Genomic DNA, 19,714 nt, shown 5'->3' on the forward strand with positions numbered 1-19,714 from the left:
ACACGCCATCCAAGTTCTGTTTGACTCAATGCCCAGGCGTATGAAGGCCGTTATTACGGCCAGAGGTGGTTGTTCTGGGTACTGATTTCTCAGGATCTATGCACCAAAATTGCGTGAAAATGTAATCACATGTCAGTTCTAGTATAATATATTTGTCCAATGAATACCCGTTTATCACCTGCATTTCTGCTTGATGTAGCAATTTTAATGGCCAGTAGTGTATATTTATTCCGCAGTGAGACAAGACGGTCAGTGCCTTCATGGAAAAAGTTTGCAGTTGCCTGAGGAATCATGATCTACCTACGCGTGCAACTCATCGTCCGAATCAAATCGACGTCCGCGAACGTTTTTCATCAGAGGTCCAAAAACATGGAAATCGCATGAGGAGACATCGGGACTGTAAGGAGGATGCGTAAGGGCTTCACAATGAACTTCCGCAGCGTAGTCGAAATGACTCTGGTAACGTGTGGCCTCGTCCACATATGTCGACTACGCTGCGCAAGTTCGCTGGGAAGCCCTTCACATCCTCCTTACAGTCCGATGTCTCGCCATTCGGTTTCCGTATTTTTGGAGCTTTCATGAAATACGTTCGCGGACGTCGATTTGATTCGCACGATGAGATGCTAGCCTGGATTCTATCATGATTCCTCAGGTAACCGCAATCATTTTTCCGTGAAGACATTGACCGTCTTGTCTCACAGTGGGACTGCCGGCCGCGGTGGTCTCGCGGTTCTAGGCGCGCAGTCCGGAACCGTGCGACTGCTACGGTCGCAGGTTCGAATCCTGCCTCGGGCATGGATGTGTGTGATGTCCTTAGGTTAGTTAGGTTTAAGTAGTCCTAAGTTCTAGGGGACTGATAACCACAGCAGTTGAGTCCCATAGTGCTCAGAGCCATTTGAACCATTTGAACCATCACAGTGGGATAAATGTATTAACAATTATGGCGATGCGTTTTGAAACAGATTAGTTACTTTTTTCCGTCTGTCCCTTTTTCAGTTGACTGTCCCTCATATCTTCGAGGATAAAGACATAGGGTCAGTGGCGCTGCTTTGCTGTATTCGCGTAATAATCAGTGTGCACTGGAAGTGAAGTCGCCCGGCAACAGCAGAGCTCGTTGGCAGCGGCAGGCGTGGGGCAGGCATGATGACGTCGAGGCGGTGCCCGGGGGCGACGAGCCTGACGGTGACGGAGGACCGGTTCGGCGTGCTGGAGGACGAGAGGACCGGCGAGCGGCAGGCCGTGCGCCGCTTCGCGCTGGACAGCGGCCGCGGCCTCTCCTTCCAGGTGGTCACGCTCGGCGCCGCCGTGACCGCGCTCTCGCTGCCCGACCGCCGAGGCGCCGTCGAGGACATCGTGCTCGGCTTTGACAGCCTGCAAGGTCTCACCGCCACTGCTCTCCTCCGTTTTTACTCCACTGCCTCGGTAATTTCCAAGAATGATTGCCTATCGAAGTCGTGGAGTTCAAACGATATATATCGAAAGTGCGATTGTAAATCGATCCTGCGGCTCTTGTGGCGGGCGTTATGAGTGTGTTTACGGTGGTCACTACAGCAACGACAAAAGAAGAACGTTAAGAAATACTTGTAATTACAAAGGAGACGACTTACCTTACTCGTCGTCGGTGTTGTCGTCATGTGAAAGTCCGTGTGACGTGTACGCTACGGGAACAATTCCCCGTTTGCCATAGCCTGGGTAAAGTCTGCCAATATCATGCAAACGGAATTTGTGGAAATAGAGGTACTGAAACAAGTGTAGTCCGTCTCTTTGTCCTGAACGCCCTTCTCTTTTAATGGAAGACTTCACGGATTTCCGTAGCCGCTCGATGTTCTACGCGTGCACACTGGCGTCATCCGAAGACACGAACTCTACAGAGTGGTTGACGAACTCGTGGTCGAATCCTTCTGCTTTGTGTGTCTTGCAGGACTAAAACCCGTCTCTAATGACTTTACTACCAGGCAGTATGAAGTCCTTCACCAGACGCCCTAAAGTGATCTTGTCTCTGCACAATACTGTGACAACGAAACACTTCCGGCACTCTCGTTCTATTACACGGAATAGCGTAATATGTTCGAATTCACTCACTGAAGGTCGTCCTCTATGGTTCTTCCTTCATGCTATGTGAGATTCGTCCACTTCAAGAACTTTACTCGGTCCACCAATAGGTACACTGTCGTTCGCCACTACCACATAACACACTTCTCTGCAAAACCCGGAATAGTCGCACACGGCAGTAGCAGGTAACTCAGTTTCCGATACTGTTCCTTGCAAGGTGTAATCTCGAATCCAGCAAGATAGAAGAATTACGCTGGTCTGCATCGATAATTTGGAAGATTCTAACCATGTATTCTTGCTGGTACTCAGTTTTCCGCACTGTCCGCAATGAAATTTTAACGGTATTTCAGCATCGAAACGCTTCTTAATGAAGTTTTACACACTTCGCACCACCACAGTCTTCACAGTACCTTCTTTCCTCGTCCAGTAGTATTCCATATTTCCGACAAAAAGTGAAACAATTTTCTACGCTGGATACGCATGGAACTAGATTTTTCCATGTGAGAGAATCCGCCGAAGAAACGTCAAGAACACCAGACATCCCACTCACTACCGACATAAATCGTCTGGGTTTCCCTAGCGACTCACAAATAATTCGCGGAGGTATGTAACTTAGGACAACTAAGGGAACGACGGAAAAAAGATAAGAATGACGATCATAACGCCCGCCACCAGAGTCGCATGATCGTTTTACAATCGCACGTTCGACACGTATCGATTAGATTCCGCGACTTCGATGGGCAATCATTCTATTAAATTACCGCCGGTAATTTCTATCCTACACAATTACAACAGCGGTTTGTTATAGAGCAAACAACACTGTCTACCATATTACGATAAACAGCAAAATGCGATACTACCCGTCGGCTTTGACCAGTGACAGACTGAACGTGTGACAAACGAGGTAAACAACTTGGCTGCTATAAAGTCAAACCACTGCCGATATTCTGAAACACAACAGAGAAAGTTTTCGTACGAGGATTTACTACACTGGGAAAACAGATAGTTCGAATTACAGCTATTACGATCAGTCATATATAAAAAAGAGAAATATTGCTTGGAAAGCTGGTGCATAAGTTCGTAGCGTTTTTCTGTAAGTTTAATAAACACCACAGGTACACATAACACAGACTTTAGTCATCAATTATATATTCTCCTTCACTGTTTGCAGCAGTCTGCCAACCCTTCGATAATTTTTATATTCCGCTACTGTAGAAATCACTTGGCTTTGAAGAGAAAAACTCGTCGAGCCATGTTCGGAGAGCATTTTATTCCGAAAACGAAGTTATTTTAAGATTGTTCGATAGAGAGCGGGAAGGGTAAAAATCTGAGGGCGTAAAGTCAGGTGAATAAGGTCGATGTGGAACGACCTCCTAACCGAACTCCACCATAGTGCTTTTTGTCAGTCTAGCAGAAGTGTGTGGAGTAGCTCAAATGGTTCAAATGGCTCTAAGCACTATGGGACTTAACATCTAAGGTCATCAGTGCCCTAGACTTAGAACTACTTAAACCTAACTAACCTAAGGACATCACACACAACCATGCCCGAGGCAGGATTCGAACCTGCGACCGCAGAAGCAGCGCGGTTCCGGACTGAAGCGCCTAGAACCGCTCAGCCACAGCGGCCGGCCGTGGAGTAGCATCTCTTCACGCAGTTCTCCTGGTCATTGTGTTTGGTCTGCGTCTGCAAGATGTCTCAGTTGTTGACAGTCAGTGACAGCACTGATGGGTACAGTTAGGGCAAGAAGTCAGTACAACATCAAATGGCTCTGAGCACTATGGGAGTTAACATATGTGGTCATCAGTCCCCTAAAACTTAGAACTATTTAAACCTAACTAACCTAAGGACATCACACACATCCATGCCCGAGGCAGGATTCGAACCTGCGACCGTAGCGGTCACGCAGTTCCAGACTGTGGCGCCTAGAACCGCTCGGCCACACCGGCCGGCAGTACAACATCACACCGTCGCTGTTCCACTCGATGCATAACATGATCTTTTGTGCACGTGCGCACATCTTTGTATGGGAAATTTCTGCTTTGCTTAGGCTCAACCTGTTTCCCTTATGTCAGTATGAACACACCATTTCTTGTCATCAATAACAATGCAGGATAGGAATGGTCGGTGTTGTTCACAAGCCAACTGATGACTATAAAACAGAGATGTCCATATGGCCACTCGCTGATCTTCGTCATTTTGGCTTAGGGCATGCGGCACCCGTATACCCAATGTTTGACCTTCCACATTGCATGCAAATGGGCCATGATAGTGGAATGATCACAGTTCGTCACTTTTCCCAGTTCTCAAATATACTGACATGGATCATTGTGGATTAAAGCATTTAAACCAGGGGCGAGTCAAGATTTCGGCTCACAGGCTGTGCCCGGGCACCAGTACCATACGATCAGCCTCGCTTCACGTTTCCTCCACCACCACGCCACGCTGTCTCAGCGTGACGAGAGATAAGAGGGGAAAGCTGCGAACTCGGCGCATTTAAATTTCCTTGCAATTGCACTGTGTAAGACCTTGTTTTATATTTCACATTTCTCAACAATATGGATCATGAAGGGAAAAAAATGGTTCAAATGGCTCTGAGCACTATGCGACTTAACTTCTGAGGTCATCAGTCGCCTAGAACTTAGAACTAATCAAACCTAACTAACCTAAGGACATCACACACATCCATGCCCGAGGCAGGATTCGAACCTGCGACCGTAGCGGTCGCGTGGTTCCTGACTGACGCGCCTAGAACCGCACAGCCACTCCGGCCGGCTCATGAAGGAAACTTTCAGTATTATTTAATTATTTTTGGCGCTATGCAAACATAATATAATTTTTGTCTGCCACAGACTGTCGGCGTATTGACAGACGCAGACGATTTCACAGAGTTTCGCACTCAAGTTGCCACGTAATAGTGCCTTACTTAGTTTCATACTCGAAAAAAGGTCTTTCACATAAATATGTCCATCAAAATATAGTAGCTCTTTTGCAACCTCGTTACGGAGACTTGGATCTCTACCTAAAGAAAGTAATGTAGACGTCCTGAACAGTTTGAACGCAAAAATATTTGTCATTAAAACTGGAATTACCTTGCAGGTCAGTCAGTTACATCTTCACATGCACAGGGGTGCTTTCAGCTGAAACGGCGAACTGTCTCGAAAACAGCTGGAAAATAGATGTAAGACTGACAGTGTCCTCAAAACCTTTGTACGTACAACTACCCTTGTAATTCTATCGAGGCCACAAATAATTCTTCAGACCTCGCGTTTTCTTTAATGCCAGTAAGCTTAGGGAACACGACTGCCTTTGTCTAAATGTGTCCCTCCTACAACGCGATTTTCTTTTTAAATGCGTTCCCATCAAATCAGAAAATACATACTTTGCAATGTCATGCTGTGGGCAGTGTGCACTGAAGTCTGCAATCCATTCCGGATGTTCTAATTTTCTTTTCTGCACTCCTTTTTCCTTCATAAATTCAACAATAGCTACTTTTAAGTCTAAAAATCGTTCGAGGCATGCTCCCTGACTTAACCAACGTACTTTGCCGTACTATGCAGTGATATATAAAGTCTGTGTACCCTCACTCAGTTCCATTGGAAACTGTTGCAAATGCAATGGGATAATGTGTGCGATTTCAGAAATTTTACTGTTCGTAACACGAATTTCATCACGTGTTCAATGCCTCTGAATTTGGCACGTGGTGCTTCTTGATGTACAGAATAATGGAACCTGGCAATTTTTTGCTCTTTCATTGTCAACTAAATCTTTAATTTCTTTCTGCATGGTACTGTAAAGTCGTTTCGTAGAAAATATATAGTACCTGTCGCTTATGCTATTTTAGAATTCTCCTCCCTGTTCTGCCATTCCCATTCATTTCAATTGATTGTGAAGATAGATTTCCAGACTGTCTCTTTTTCTGCAAGCAGCTGCTGGACCTGTGGACGTCGTTCATATCACGAACAAATAGCGAACTGCAAACAGCGCTGAAACTACGAGTCTCAGAGAGTTTTGGCGACCGAAAAATTCCGCTCTGCAATGCTAAATGAAATGTCGCACTGTTCCGAGTACTTCCGAGTGACAGGCCGTGCCTTCGCCCCCACACGGTCAGCACACGCTGCACTCGTGAAGTTTGGTACGCCGTGGCTTGCTCTGGTTCCAACAATCTTCATCAAACTCCGAAGGTCTTCATGAACTTGGAGAGTCGCTAATGCCAAAACGATACTCCCTTTCATACCCCTCGACTCTTATAACTGCCATCTGGTTTCTGTACAAATTGTAAATAGCCTATCGCTCCCTGTATTTTACCCCTGCCACCTTCGGAATTTGGAAGAGAGTATTCCAGTCAACATTGTCAAAAGCTTTTTTCAAGTCTACTAATGCTATAAACGTACGTTTGCCATTCCTTAATCTATCTTCTAAGATAAGTCGTAGGGTCAGTATTGCCTCACGTGATCCAATCCAAACTGGTCCTCCCCGAGGTCGGCTTCTACCAGTTTTTCCATTCGTCTGTAAAGAATTCGCGTTAGTATTTTGCAGCCGTGACTTATTAAATTGATAGTTCGGTAATTTTCACATCTGTCAACACCTGCTTTCTTTGGGATTGGAATTATTATATTCTTCTTGAAGTCTGAGGTTATTCCGCCTGTCTCATACATCTTGCTCACCATATGGTAGAGTTTTGTCAGGGCTGGCTCTCCCAAGGCTGTCAGTAGTTCTGATGGAATGTGGTCTACTCCCGGGGCTCTGTCAAACTCTTCACGCAGTATCGTATCTCCCATTTCATCTTCATCTACACCCTCTTCCATTTCCATAACATTGTCCTCAAGTACATCGCCCTTGTACAGACCCTCTATACACTCCTTCCACCTTTCTGCTTTCCCTTCTTTGCTTAGAAATGGGTTTCCATCTGAGCTCTTGATATTTATACAAGTGGCTCTCTTTTCTCCAAAGGTCCTGCAGGCAGTATCTATCTTACACCTAGTGATACATACCTCTCCATCCTTACATTTGTTCTCTAGCCATCCCTGCTTAGCCATTTTGCACTTCCTGTCGATCTCATTTTTGAGACGTTTGTATTCCTTTTTGCCTGCTTCATTTACTGCATTTTTATATTTTCTCCTTTCATCAATTAAATTCAATATCCCTTCTGTTACTCAAGGATTTCTACTAGCTCTCGTCTTTTTACCTACTTGATCCTCTGCTGCCTTCACTACTTCATCCCTCAAAGCTACCAATTCTTCTTCTACTGTATTTCTTTCCCCCACTCCTGTCAATCGTTCCCTTATGTTCTCCCTGAAACTCTCTGCAGCTTCTGGTTCTGTCAGTTTATCCAGCTCCCATGTCCCTAAATTCCTGCCTTTTGCAGTTTCTTCAGTTTTAATCTACAGTTTATAACTAATATATTGTGGTCAGAGTCCACATCTGCCCCTGGAAATGTCTTACAATTTAAAACCTGGTTCCTAAATCTCTGTCTTACCATTATATAATCTATATGAAACCTTCCAGTTCAAAAATGGTTCAAATGGCTCTGAGCACTATGCGACTTAACTTCTGAGGTCACCAGTCGCTTAGAACTTAGAACTAATTAAACCTAACTAACCTAAGGACATCACACACATCCATGCCCGAGGTAGGATTCGAACCTGCGACCGAAGCGGTCGCTCGGTTCCAGATTGTAGCGCCTAGAACCGCACGGCCACTTCGGCCGGCAAACCTTCCAGTACCTCCAGGCCTCTTCCAGGTATACAACCTTCTTTCATGATTTTTGAACCAAGTGTTAGCTATGATTAAGATATGCTCTGGGCAGAATTCTACCAGGCGGCTTCCTCTTCCATTTCTTAACCCCATTCCATATTCACCTGCTACATTTCCTTGTCTTCGTTTTCCTACTATCGAATTACAGTCACCCATGACTATTAAATTTTCGTCTCCCTTCACTACCTGAATACTTTCTTTTATCTCATCATACATTTCATCAAATTGTTCGTCATCTGCAGAGCTAGTTGGCATATAAACTTGTACTACTGTGGTAGGCGTGGGCTTCGCGTCTATCTTAGCCACAATAATGCATTCACTATGCTGTTTGTAGTAACTTACCCGCACTCCTATTTTTTATTAATTATTAAACCTACTCCAGCATTACGCATATTTGATTTTATATTTATAGTCCTATAACACCTGACCAAAAGTCTTGTTCCTCCTGCCACCGAACTTCACTAATTCCCACTATATGTAACTTTAACCTATCCATTTCCATTTTTAAATTTTCTGACCTACCAGCCCGATTAAGGGATCTGACATTCCACGCTCCGATCCGTAAACAGCCGTTTTCTTTCTCCTGATAACGACGTCCTCCTGAGTAGTCCCCGCCCGGAAATCCGAATGGGGGACTATTTTACCTCCGGAATATTTTACCCAAGAGGACGCCATCATCATTTAATCATACATTGAAGCTGCATGCCCTCGGGAAAAATTACGGCCGTAGTTTCCCCTTGCTTTCAGCCGTTCGCAGTACCAGCACAGCAAGGCCGTTATGGTTAGTGTTACAAGGCCAGATTAGTCAATCATCCAGACTGTTACCCCTGCAACTACTGAAAAGGCCCCTCTTCAGGAACCACAAGTTTGTCTGGCCTCTCAACAGATACCCCTCCGTTGTGGTTGCACCTACGGTACGGCCATCTGTATCGATGAGGCACGCAAGACTCCCCACCAACGGCAGGGTCCATGGTTCATGGGGGGAGGTATAAGTAAATAACAAAAATAAAATATAAGTGATTAATTAACAGGGAATTAAGGTAATAATCCCTCAGGATAATAATGTACGATGACCATATGCTTGAATTTTAGTGCCGATTTATTCACAAAAGACAAATTTTTTTTGAATGATGCCCCCGCACAGGGTCATACTATTCACAGTAGTATAGATGAAATCAGAAATAATTGTTCTAGTAGAGCGAGTAGAGCACTTGAAGGCAATGCCTACCATAAACCAAAAGCGTTATTAAATTCAGTTAAAACCACAAATTTCCTAGCACTTTACCAATTCAATCAAAGCTCCTTGCAATAAACGATTCATCACTTGAATGTTGGTCATTTAACTTTCTTAACGTTCGCAGTTTCTAAGTCTCAAAATCACCAACCGATGTAAGGAAAATGACTAACTAAACGTATATAGGATCATGCATGACTCAGACCACCATCGAACACCAGCTCCGCCTTCGCTACTCAGTCGATCTTAACCCGGCAACTATCAACAGCAAAAGACCAATTGACGAAGATACCAGCCCTACACGCTGTCACGCGACATACCACATTGCTCAAATGAATATCTATATGCCTGACCATCATTCGTTTGCACAGTCATTTCGAAAGCTCTAAATATTTCATGTATATATAGCATATAATTTTGTACACATGTATTTAAATTTACACATTGTCATATGACTCATTTTCTAATTACACTTTTAACGTTGCAGAAATCGGAACCGCCATCGCTAGTCAAAGGTGCTCCCTTATTCTTTCTCGCCGGTTCCGCTCTACGTTAATCAAATGCTTTCTTACAAATACTAACACGCAGATTTAGCATTAAATAAACACGGACAAATATTAGTATAAACCCTCCCTGCAGAGGCTGACTATTTGGTGTATATGTGGAGAACTTTGTTTTGGGCGCACAGCAGTAGTAATCGAAGAATTCTGTTTATAATAAACAGGTAGTTTAACTTACCCTTATGCCGAACATATTCATTTGTTAACGGGTTTCATGCACAGGCAACATATTGGTATCTATTGTTATAACTGAACGATTTACGTACAATTGTTAATAATTTATTTTGTAGAAGTGGTACAAACACGGTAATAATTTTCAAGGAATTGTCCGTGTCTAGCGATTTTAAAACCGTTCTCAGATTTATTGTAGTTCCTGTGGACGCGATTTTAGTATTTTTGGTGGGTCTATATTTTACTCTCAAATAGAACCACAAACTCACTATTTTGGCGTACTTTGGCTGGCGGTTTCTCAGTTCCTCTTCTCTCCCCTCATTGGGAATTCCAGGCAGCATTCACTCTGTTCGCGCTTATCTGTGTAGCCCGACAATCAACTCGCAACTTACCTCCTATGTTTACGACTCAACAGCAGACGACACAGCGCCGTCACTGTCAAAACTGTCATATTAGGCGACACTGTGACCTGGTATCTTATAAGCATCCGTACAGAAAGATACGAGAATGATTTTATTCCTGGGGAGTATGCGACGTGAGTGCAGCTCCAAGAATGTACTGCAGGCGGGTGTTAAATGACTGTGGGCAACGGAAAATAATAAACGCTAAAATGAAGATTTGGCCCTGTCTGTCTACCCCCGGAAGCAGATCTTAGGCTCTCTTAATGCTCTTTAACATATAAATTCCAACCTAAACAGACATGAATGATTAAGGGAACTAATTATACTAAATGATAAACGTTGTTGCTGCTTATACATTTATTTTATATTAAAAACAATCTTTATTACAAATGTTAATATTTCCTAACTAAAATTACTGATCCATTGAACAAATCTGCTCTTTTATTATGACTGCACGATCTAATATAAATAACGCGAAATGACTGACATCATCTATGTACCAAACACAAGAAGACACTACTTTTAAAGATGATCTAAAATGGAGTGCAACGTTAGTGGAAATAAATCCTACGTGATCACAGCTGTTTAACCATATAGCCCCTAATAAGCCAAAGCAATTAGCAATGTCACCGTATGTACTGCGTCTGGTTCGTCGGAGTGATGGTTCTCGTACACGTCTGCGATGGTGGAAGAACTCCTGCGACAAAATAAACTCTTTCAAAGAGTAGGACGGCTGAAGGCGGTCCTCTGACTACTATACTCTAATACTGTCGTCTCCTCTGTGTGTTCTACAGACGAGAAACGCGAACTCCCAGCCACAAGGACGGAGTTCGGATAACGTCTTAACGTAAGTATAGGCAGAAGACGTGCTCTCAATCGCAGAACGCTGCGTACTCAACGACGACTTCCAGCCCGGAGGCGAAGTCCAGAACCGTGTAAGCTCGCAACAGTACAGTGCCTAAAAGTTCTATCTATAAAATCTCGTGAGAGCAGAGACAGCAAGTCCCTCCGTACCAACAAGAAGCTGATACTGAGCGACCGTCACACCCGGGAGCTCAAAAATGGAAGACAACGTCTCTCCAGCGTTGGCTTCCCAGCAAGGCTTGGCTCCCCACCATCGTCATTCCGAAAACGAATCATATTCCCGAAACCACGGAATATTCTCCCTCTCTTCAGATTCTTCCGAACGCCGACCAACCAGACTCTAGTCTTTTGACATCCAGCGCGTAAAGTTTGCGAGGAAAATCCTATACTCGTACAATGGTACGCTTCTGAGTAGAAATCCTTGGAAATAATCCAGCCTGCGTGGTTTCCGAGGTGCCGCTTCTTCGATCCTCTCACCTGCGTCCAAGATTTCCGTAGTTTCCGAAGTATAAGCCCTCTGGTTCGGCTACAAAACCGGCCGGTCGCGACTCTATTGTGCTCCAGCGCTTAGGTGCTACGACATCCGTCTTGCTGTTTCTTGTGTTTAAGCAGGACCAACACACCTGTGTGGGCCTTCCACCCAGGACTTGAGTTCCGCCTGCCATTTCATTTCCACTGGTGTTCCAACCTCTACTGGTATGGTAGTAAAGACACTCTGTCACTTTCATGCAATAGGCGTTAACAATTATTTACAAGGTGTACGTGACAATGTCAGTCTCCTTTAAATATTCATATATACGATGTATTACCTGTCAAATAATACCTAATGTGGTTGTAGATCGTGGCAGAGTATGTGGAAGAGTGCTTGTAAGGTGCGAAATTACAGCCACTTTACACAGTAACTATGGTCGGAGATACCAATTTGACCAATCAGTTGTGTGGAGACACTGTTAAGTGGTGGTCGCGTGACCATAGTGTGTCAACGTTTTTGTGTCACAAATCGCAGTGGGGAAGCGTCTCTAAATTAAATTTACAAGACGTTCTCTAGAAACTTTTTAGGAAAAGAAAAGTGTGTGCAAAGTTTGTTCCACACACCTTGACTCCTGAACAAAAACACTGCTATGTCGACGCCTGGCGCGACTTGATTGCAAAACGCGGAAAACACTTTTCTGATAAAAGATCATCGCTGGTGACGACACTTGTTGTCATCAAAACGAAACTACCACAGAACGGTAAAGTGCCGAAATTCACATGAAGGATCAATAGTTTGAAGTCACAACCGACGTTCAAGACAATGTGACACGTGAGCTGAACAAGATCCCAAAGAAAGTATCATCTGACATGGTTGTATGAACTTTCTGTATGTCGTACTCAAGTGGGGGGCGGGTGCAATATAGAACACTTGAAGCATTAAAACGACCATCTTAACTTTCATATATTTTTTATTAATCCATTCTCGAAACTTTTTGGACTAATGGGACGGAGCGCGGACAAAAAAATATTTCCGCTACGTAAATCGTGGCTAGTATCGGGAATTACTCTTCACTTATTTAAGGCAAATGGAGAATTCCATACGCAGGTAGAAGATACAGAATTTCCAGTAGCATGTCGAAAAGAGTTTGACGGGAAGAGCTTTAACTACGTATTTGTCGGAGAGAAGTCGAATCGAGTCTCGTAAAAACAGACTGTAGCGCTAGTGAAAATCACGATAAACAATACAAATTGAAAAAAACTTTTTCTTGTAAATAAATCGAAGTTAATACAGAAAAATAGACTTTAGCCATACATCTCAAGTGGCGATTGTGATACTCAGTTCCGAATATATGTACTCATGAGAAATAAACTACTTATCGAAAAAGAAATAAACAGAGTAGATATCGGAAAAAGTGACTACAGTTCTAGTAGGAAGGAGACCACGGTAAACAATATAAATTTGTAACTTATCACAATGAAAGGAAGACTGATAAGTCGACTAAATATTGCAATTCGCGCCGAAATACAAGAGACAGTTTTTGTTTCCCATGCACAGCAGACTTTAGAAATGCAATTTCGCAACCAACTAAAATATAACAACAAACAATGATATATGAAGAAATCCAATTCAAAATGAGCACCAAGAAGTCGTGTCACAGCATCCATGACCATTACATCACTGGTCAAAGCCGACAGCTAGAATCGCAAATTCTTCTTGACCCCTATATTACGTATATAATCGTGATGCTGCAGAGCCTACCAGAGGTGGCCTCCTACGTGAGTGGAGTGTAGGCAAGTGGAGGTGCGGTGGTGAGGTCCTGTGGAGCACCAGGACGCCAATGAGACATCATTCACTTAACAGACATATATTTCCCTGAGTTTTACAATAACTCTGTCTTCTTCCCAGTACTGCCTAGCAGCAGCCCGTGTTGAGCCACTGGTCCACGAAGGCGCAAGGCAGCACATCAGCATCCGACAAGGAATTTGCAGGCATTGACTCTGGCATTGTCTGAGTCAGTACCACGCCTCGTCGTTGGAGAGTCCGGGAACAAGCGCGTTGTTACAGCCTGACGTGGCTGTAGACGTCTTCTGGGGCCTCAGTGCTGTCGTTGAATGAAGGTGCACTTAAGCTCAGCCCCAAAAATCAGCATACCCCTGTTGCGAGATGTCAAGATGGCGTCGGAACGGAAAACCTATCAGTCATATGAAGGACAGCCCGAGAGGCGGTTCTAGCATACAGCAGGTAAGGGGGTCCTTGTACTGCCAAAATATGGCAGCAAAGGCGCCCTGCTCCCAAGGTGAACAGCCCGCAGATGGACAGATCGGTTCTTCATTCACGGAAAATTGGTCAAATCCCACATCGTCATTCATATCCCGTTATGATCAGCATGAGCGCAACTCATAGAGTTGAAGTTCCTTCCACAGTCAGACGGCTGAGGATTCATAGCAGTGGATTCCAAGACGGTGTTGGCTGTAGACTCTTGGTTGTATTCACCAGGGAAATCTGCAACTAATAGAGCTCACCTACCATCGGTATAAGTGATGCAGATGGAATGACCTAAATCTGAGTGTGAGTGGAAGGAAAGCGAGGGTTTTACAGCACTCAATGACGTGATTCCCCCTGTAATGGTGACCGAATGTGCCCCCGTTTTCTAAACCCATCAGCGTTCTTGGCTGACCTAATGTTGAACTTCAGGGCCAAGGTTTGCAGCCTGAAAGACATTCTTGTGTCAACCCTTGGTGAAGTTACTACATGCACCCCCATTACAGAAGAGCATTGTGTCCGCTCTGCACTGTCATCTAAGTGCTGAATCATGTGTTCCTGATCTTCTCTCGCGCAAATTACGAGATAATAAGCCTTCTGCCTGTTTGTACTTTAATTCTTGCTAGTGTTGACATTAGTTACGCCGCCGTTGCGTATCCTGCGGACGTGTTCCACTTATCGTCATTCCAGTCGGCTCTAACAAAATTACATTTAATTACTATTCTGCTGTGCAATAAAGCACTGGAAAAGTAAAATTATGTAACATCACAATTTGTCTAAAACGTAATGACTCCTGGTGTCTTCTACTGCAGCTTTATGTGGCAAGAACTCAGGCAATGGAGGGGGAAGTCACTTTCAAAAAACACTTGGCATCATTCGCTTATAAGCTTCGACCTTCGGTGTGGTTCATATCGTCGTTTCAATTTATCCCTGTCTGTAGGCTCGCCGGCCGGGGTGGCCGCGTGGTTCTAGGCGCTACAGTCTGGAACCGCGCGACCGCTACGGTCGCAGGTTCGAATCCTGCCTCGGGCATGGGTGTGTGTCATGTCCTTCGGTTAGTTAAGTTTAAGTAGTTCTAAGTTCTAGGGGACTGATGACCTCAGAAGTTAAGTCCCATAGTGCTCAGAGCCATTTGAACCATTTTTTGTCTGTATGCTCAGTCAAAGCTCCAAATGCATTGTCCCATCCAACAGTGATGCGCTATCATATTCTGTGTGAAATCTCCGATAATCGCCTATGGCGACACTGGCCATGATCCAGCATGTGCTTGAAAGTGAAAGCCCATAGAAAACTGCTGTTTTGAGAGGGCACAACTGCTTCAAATGCGGTTGAGAGCGTATGGAAGACGAACCCCACACAGGACAATGTGCAGTGTGTACGTGAAGTGTTGAACTCACACTGGCAGTTAAGCATTCACATGAAACTTCCTGGCAGATTAAAACTGTGTGCCGGACCGAAAAAAATGGTTCAAATGCCTCTGAGCACTATGGGACTCAACTGCTGAGGTCATTAGTCCCCTAGAACTTAGAACTAGTTAAACCTAACTAACCTAAGGACATCACAAACATCCATGCCCGAGGCAGGATTCGAACCTGCGGCCGTAGCGGTCCTGCGGTTCCAGACTGCAGCGCCTTTAACCGCACGGCCACTTCGGCCGGCTGCCGGACCGAGACTCGAACTCGGGACCTTTGCATTTCGCGGGCAAGTGCTCTACCATTGAGCTACCAAAGCACGACTCACGACCCGTTCTCACAGCTTTACTTCCGCCAGTACCTCGTCTCCTACCTTCCAAACTTAACAGTAGCACTTGCCCGCGAAAGGCAAAGGTCCCGAGTTCGAGTCTCGGTCCGGGACACAGTTTTAATCTGCCAGGAAGTTTCATATTAGCGTACACTCCGCTACAGAGCGAAAATTTCATTCTGGAAGTATTCAAATGATAAAATAATTGAAGGGGACAATCAAGAGATTCACGCAGGGCGTTATGCCCAATTGGAAGTTGCATCATGGCGACGCACCGAGCTGGAGCAGCTTTCTCTGTCTCCCTACAGTACCTGTGTGGCGCAGCGGACGATTTCCCGTTCCCCGAGTGTAGAACTTCATGAGCCAGAAGCAGAGGTCAAAGCAGCATCCAAGATATGACGGAAGACATTCCGGAAAAGGACCTCCAGGGCGCCTTCCAAGTGTGTCGCCAACCAAGACTGATATTTTAATGAATTTTAATTGTTCCTTCCGAAATCTTCAATACGTTTTTCCCACATTCCAAGTGTGTCGCCAACCAAGACTGATATTTTAATGAATTTTAATTGTTCCTTCCGAAATCTTCAATACGTTTTTCCCACATTCCAAGTGTGTCGCCAACCAAGACTGATATTTTAATGAATTTTAATTGTTCCTTCCGAAATCTTCAAAACGTTTTTCCCACATTTCGACTGTTTACGTTTCATACAAACGCTGTAATTTACTGCAGTACAGCGTCCGAGACAGTGAGTTGACACTCCAGCAGCATTCACTTATGAATGAACTCGCAAACTGCGATTATGGTTCCGCATCAGCTGTAGAATATTTTAGAACCAATGACAATTTGTGCTGGAGTGAGACTCGAAAACGGATTTCCCACTTGTCGCGAGTGGTCGTCTTAACCACTGTGATTACAGGCTGTTGGCGGAGTTGGTGAAGACGGAAAGCCTCGCTCGCCGGGTGGAATCTGAGCTAACTACACTCCTGGAAATTGAAATAAGAACACCGTGAATTCATTGTCCCAGGAAGGGGAAACTTTATTGACACATTCCTGGGGTCAGATACATCACATGATCACACTGACAGAACCACAGGCACATAGACACAGGCAACAGAGCATGCACAATGTCGGCAAGAGTACAGTCTATATCCACCTTTCGCAGCAGTGCAGGCTGCTATTCTCCCATGGAGACGATCGTACAGATGCTGGATGTAGTCCTGTGGAACGGCTTGCCATGCCATTTCCACCTGGCACCTCAGTTGGACCAGCGTTCGTGCTGGACGTGCAGACCGCGTGAGACGACGCTTCATCCAGTCCCAAACATGCTCAATGGGGGACAGATCCGGAGATCTTGCTGGCCAGGGTAGTTGGCTTACACCTTCTAGAGCACGTTGGGTGGCACGGGATACATGCGGACGTGCATTGTCCTGTTGGAACAGCAAGTTCCCTTGCCGGTCTAGGAATGGTAGAACGATGGGTTCGATGACGGTTTGGATGTACCGTGTACTATTCAGTGTCCCCTCGACGATCACCAGTGGTGTACGGCCAGTGTAGGAGATCGCTCCCCACACCATGATGCCGGGTGTTGGCCCTGTGTGCCTCGGTCGTATGCAGTCCTGATTGTGGCGCTCACCTGCACGGCGCCAAACACGCATACCACCATCATTGGCACCAAGGCAGAAGCGACTCTCATCGCTGATGACGACACGTCTCCATTCGTCCCTCCATCCACGCCTGTCGCGACACCACTGGAGGCGGGCTGCACGATGTTGGGGCGTGAGCGGAAGACGGCCTAACGGTGTGCGGGACCGTAGCCCAGCTTCATGGAGACGGTTGCGAATGGTCCTCGCCGATACCCCAGGAGCAACAGTGTCCCTAATTTGCTGGGAAGTGGCGGTGCGGTCCCCTACGGCACTGCGTAGGATCCTACGGTCTTGGCGTGCATCCGTGCGTCGCTGCGGTCCGGTTCCAGGTCGACGGGCACGTGCACCTTCCGCCGACCACTGGCGACAACATCGATGTACTGTGGAGACCTCACGCCCCACGTGTTGAGCAACTCGGCGGTACGTCCACCCGGCCTCCCGCATGCCCACTATACGCCCTCGCTCAAAGTCCGTCAACTGCACATACGGTTCACGTCCACGCTGTCGCGGCATGCTACCAGTGTTAAAGACTGCGATGGAGCTCCGTATGCCACGGCAAACTGGCTGACACCGACGGCGGCGGTGCACAAATGCTGCGCAGCTAGCGCCATTCGACGGCCAACACCGCGGTTCCTGGTGTGTCCGCTGTGCCGTGCGTGTGATCATTACTTGTACAGCCCTCTCGCAGTGTCCGGAGCAAGTATGGTGGGTCTGACACACCGGTGTCAATGTGTTCTTTTTTCCATTTCCAGGAGTGTATTTGTAGTGTCGTTGTGACAAAATGGTAGATATCGAAATAGATGACAGAGGGATAGAAAAACAATTAAAAGCACTCAAAAGAGGAAAGGCCGCTGGACCTGATGAGACACCACTTCGATTTTACACAGAGTACGCGAAGGAACTTGGCCCCTTCTTGCAGCGGTGTACCGTACGTCTCTAGAAGAGCGTAGCGTTCCAAAAGATTGGAAAAGGGCACAGGTCATCCCCGTTTTCGAGAAGGGTCGTCGAACAAATGTGCAGAACTATAGAACTACATCTCTAACGTCGACCAGTTGTAGAACTATGGAACACGTTTTATGTTCGAATATAATTACTTTTCTGGAGACTAGAAATATACTCTGTAGGAATCAGCATGGGTTTCGAGAAAGACGATCGTGTGAAACCCAGCTCGCGCTGTTCGCCCACTAGACGTAGTGGCCCATAGACACGGGTTCCCAGGTAGATGCCGTGGTTCTTGAATTCCGCAAGGCGTTTGATACAGTTCCCCACAGTCGTTTAATGAACAAAGTAAGAGCATCTGGACTATCGGACCAATTGTGTGATTGGATTGAAGAGTTCCTAGATAACAGAACGCAGCATGTCATTCTCAATGGAGAGAAGTCTTCCGAAGTAAGAGTGTTTTCAGGTGTGCCGCAGGGGAGTGTCGTAGGACCGTTGCTATTCACAATGTACATAAATGACCTTGTGGATAACATCGGAAGTTCACTGAGGCTTTTTGCGGATGATGTTGTAGTATATCGAGAGGTTGTAACAATGGAAAATTGCACTGAAATGCAGGAGGATCTGCAACGAATTGACGCATGGTGTAGGGAATGGCAATTGAATGTCAATGTAGACAAGTGTAATGTGCTGCGAATACATAGAAAAAAAGATCCCTTATCATTTAGCTACAATATATCAGGTCAGCAACTGGAAGCATTTAATTCCATAAATTATATGGGAGTAGGCATTAGGAGTGATTAAAATGGGATGATCATATGAAGTTGATAATCGGTAAAGCAGATGCCCGACTGAGATTCACTGGAAGAATCCTAAGGAAATGCAGTCCGAAAACAAAGGAAGTAGGTTACAGTACACTTGTTCGCCCACTGCCTGAATACTGATCACCGGTGTGGGATCCGTACCAGATACGGTTGATAGAAGAGATAGAGAAGACCCATCGCTTCGGTACAGTAACATTTAGTAATCGCGAAAGCGTTATGGAGATGACAGATAAATTCCAGTGGAAAACTCTGCAAGAGAGACGCTCAGTAGCTCGGTACGGGCTTTTGTTGAAGTTTCGAGAACATACCGTCACCGAAGAGTCAAGCGGTATATTGCTCCCTCCTACGTATATCTCGCGAAGAGACCATGAGGATAAAATCAGAGGGATTAGAGCCCACACAGAGGCATAGCGACAATCTTTCTTTCCACGAACAATACGAGACTGGAATAGAAGGGAGAAGCGATAGAGGTACTCAAGGTACCCTCCGCCACACATCGTCAGGTGGCTTGCAGAACATGGATGTAGATGTAGATGTAGACTTGGGAAATCCGGTTTCGAATCCCACTCCAGCACATATTGTCATTTGTTCTGAAACATTCTACAGCTGAAGTGACCACGATTCGTGGTGGTACCCTGGACATTACGAGAGGTGGGAAATTGTTCGTAAAAGGAAGCGTGATCACTGCCGACAGTCGTGCTGGACAATGTTCCAGGGTGCATTACATGTTTAGGCCTCCCGTCATGTGGGAGTACGCACAGTACTGTCGAACGTGATCGTTTTAGTGGTCCTCCTC

At 45.5% G+C, this 19,714-nt stretch overlaps 1 protein-coding gene across 1 annotated transcript in view; it reads left to right on the forward strand.

The window, feature by feature from the left end:
• The first annotated feature begins 1,143 nt into the window (after positions 1 to 1,143).
• The window catches only part of LOC124594201 (galactose mutarotase-like), a 122,133-nt gene continuing 103,562 nt past the window's right edge, over positions 1,144 to 19,714 (forward strand). The window contains exon 1 of the mRNA XM_047132560.1: positions 1,144 to 1,378. Within this exon, the coding sequence (XP_046988516.1) occupies positions 1,144 to 1,378 (235 nt within the window). The remainder of the gene's footprint in view (positions 1,379 to 19,714) is intronic.

Source organism: Schistocerca americana, chromosome 2 (assembly GCF_021461395.2).
Source record: "Schistocerca americana isolate TAMUIC-IGC-003095 chromosome 2, iqSchAmer2.1, whole genome shotgun sequence".
Classification (NCBI taxonomy): domain Eukaryota; kingdom Metazoa; phylum Arthropoda; class Insecta; order Orthoptera; family Acrididae; genus Schistocerca; species Schistocerca americana.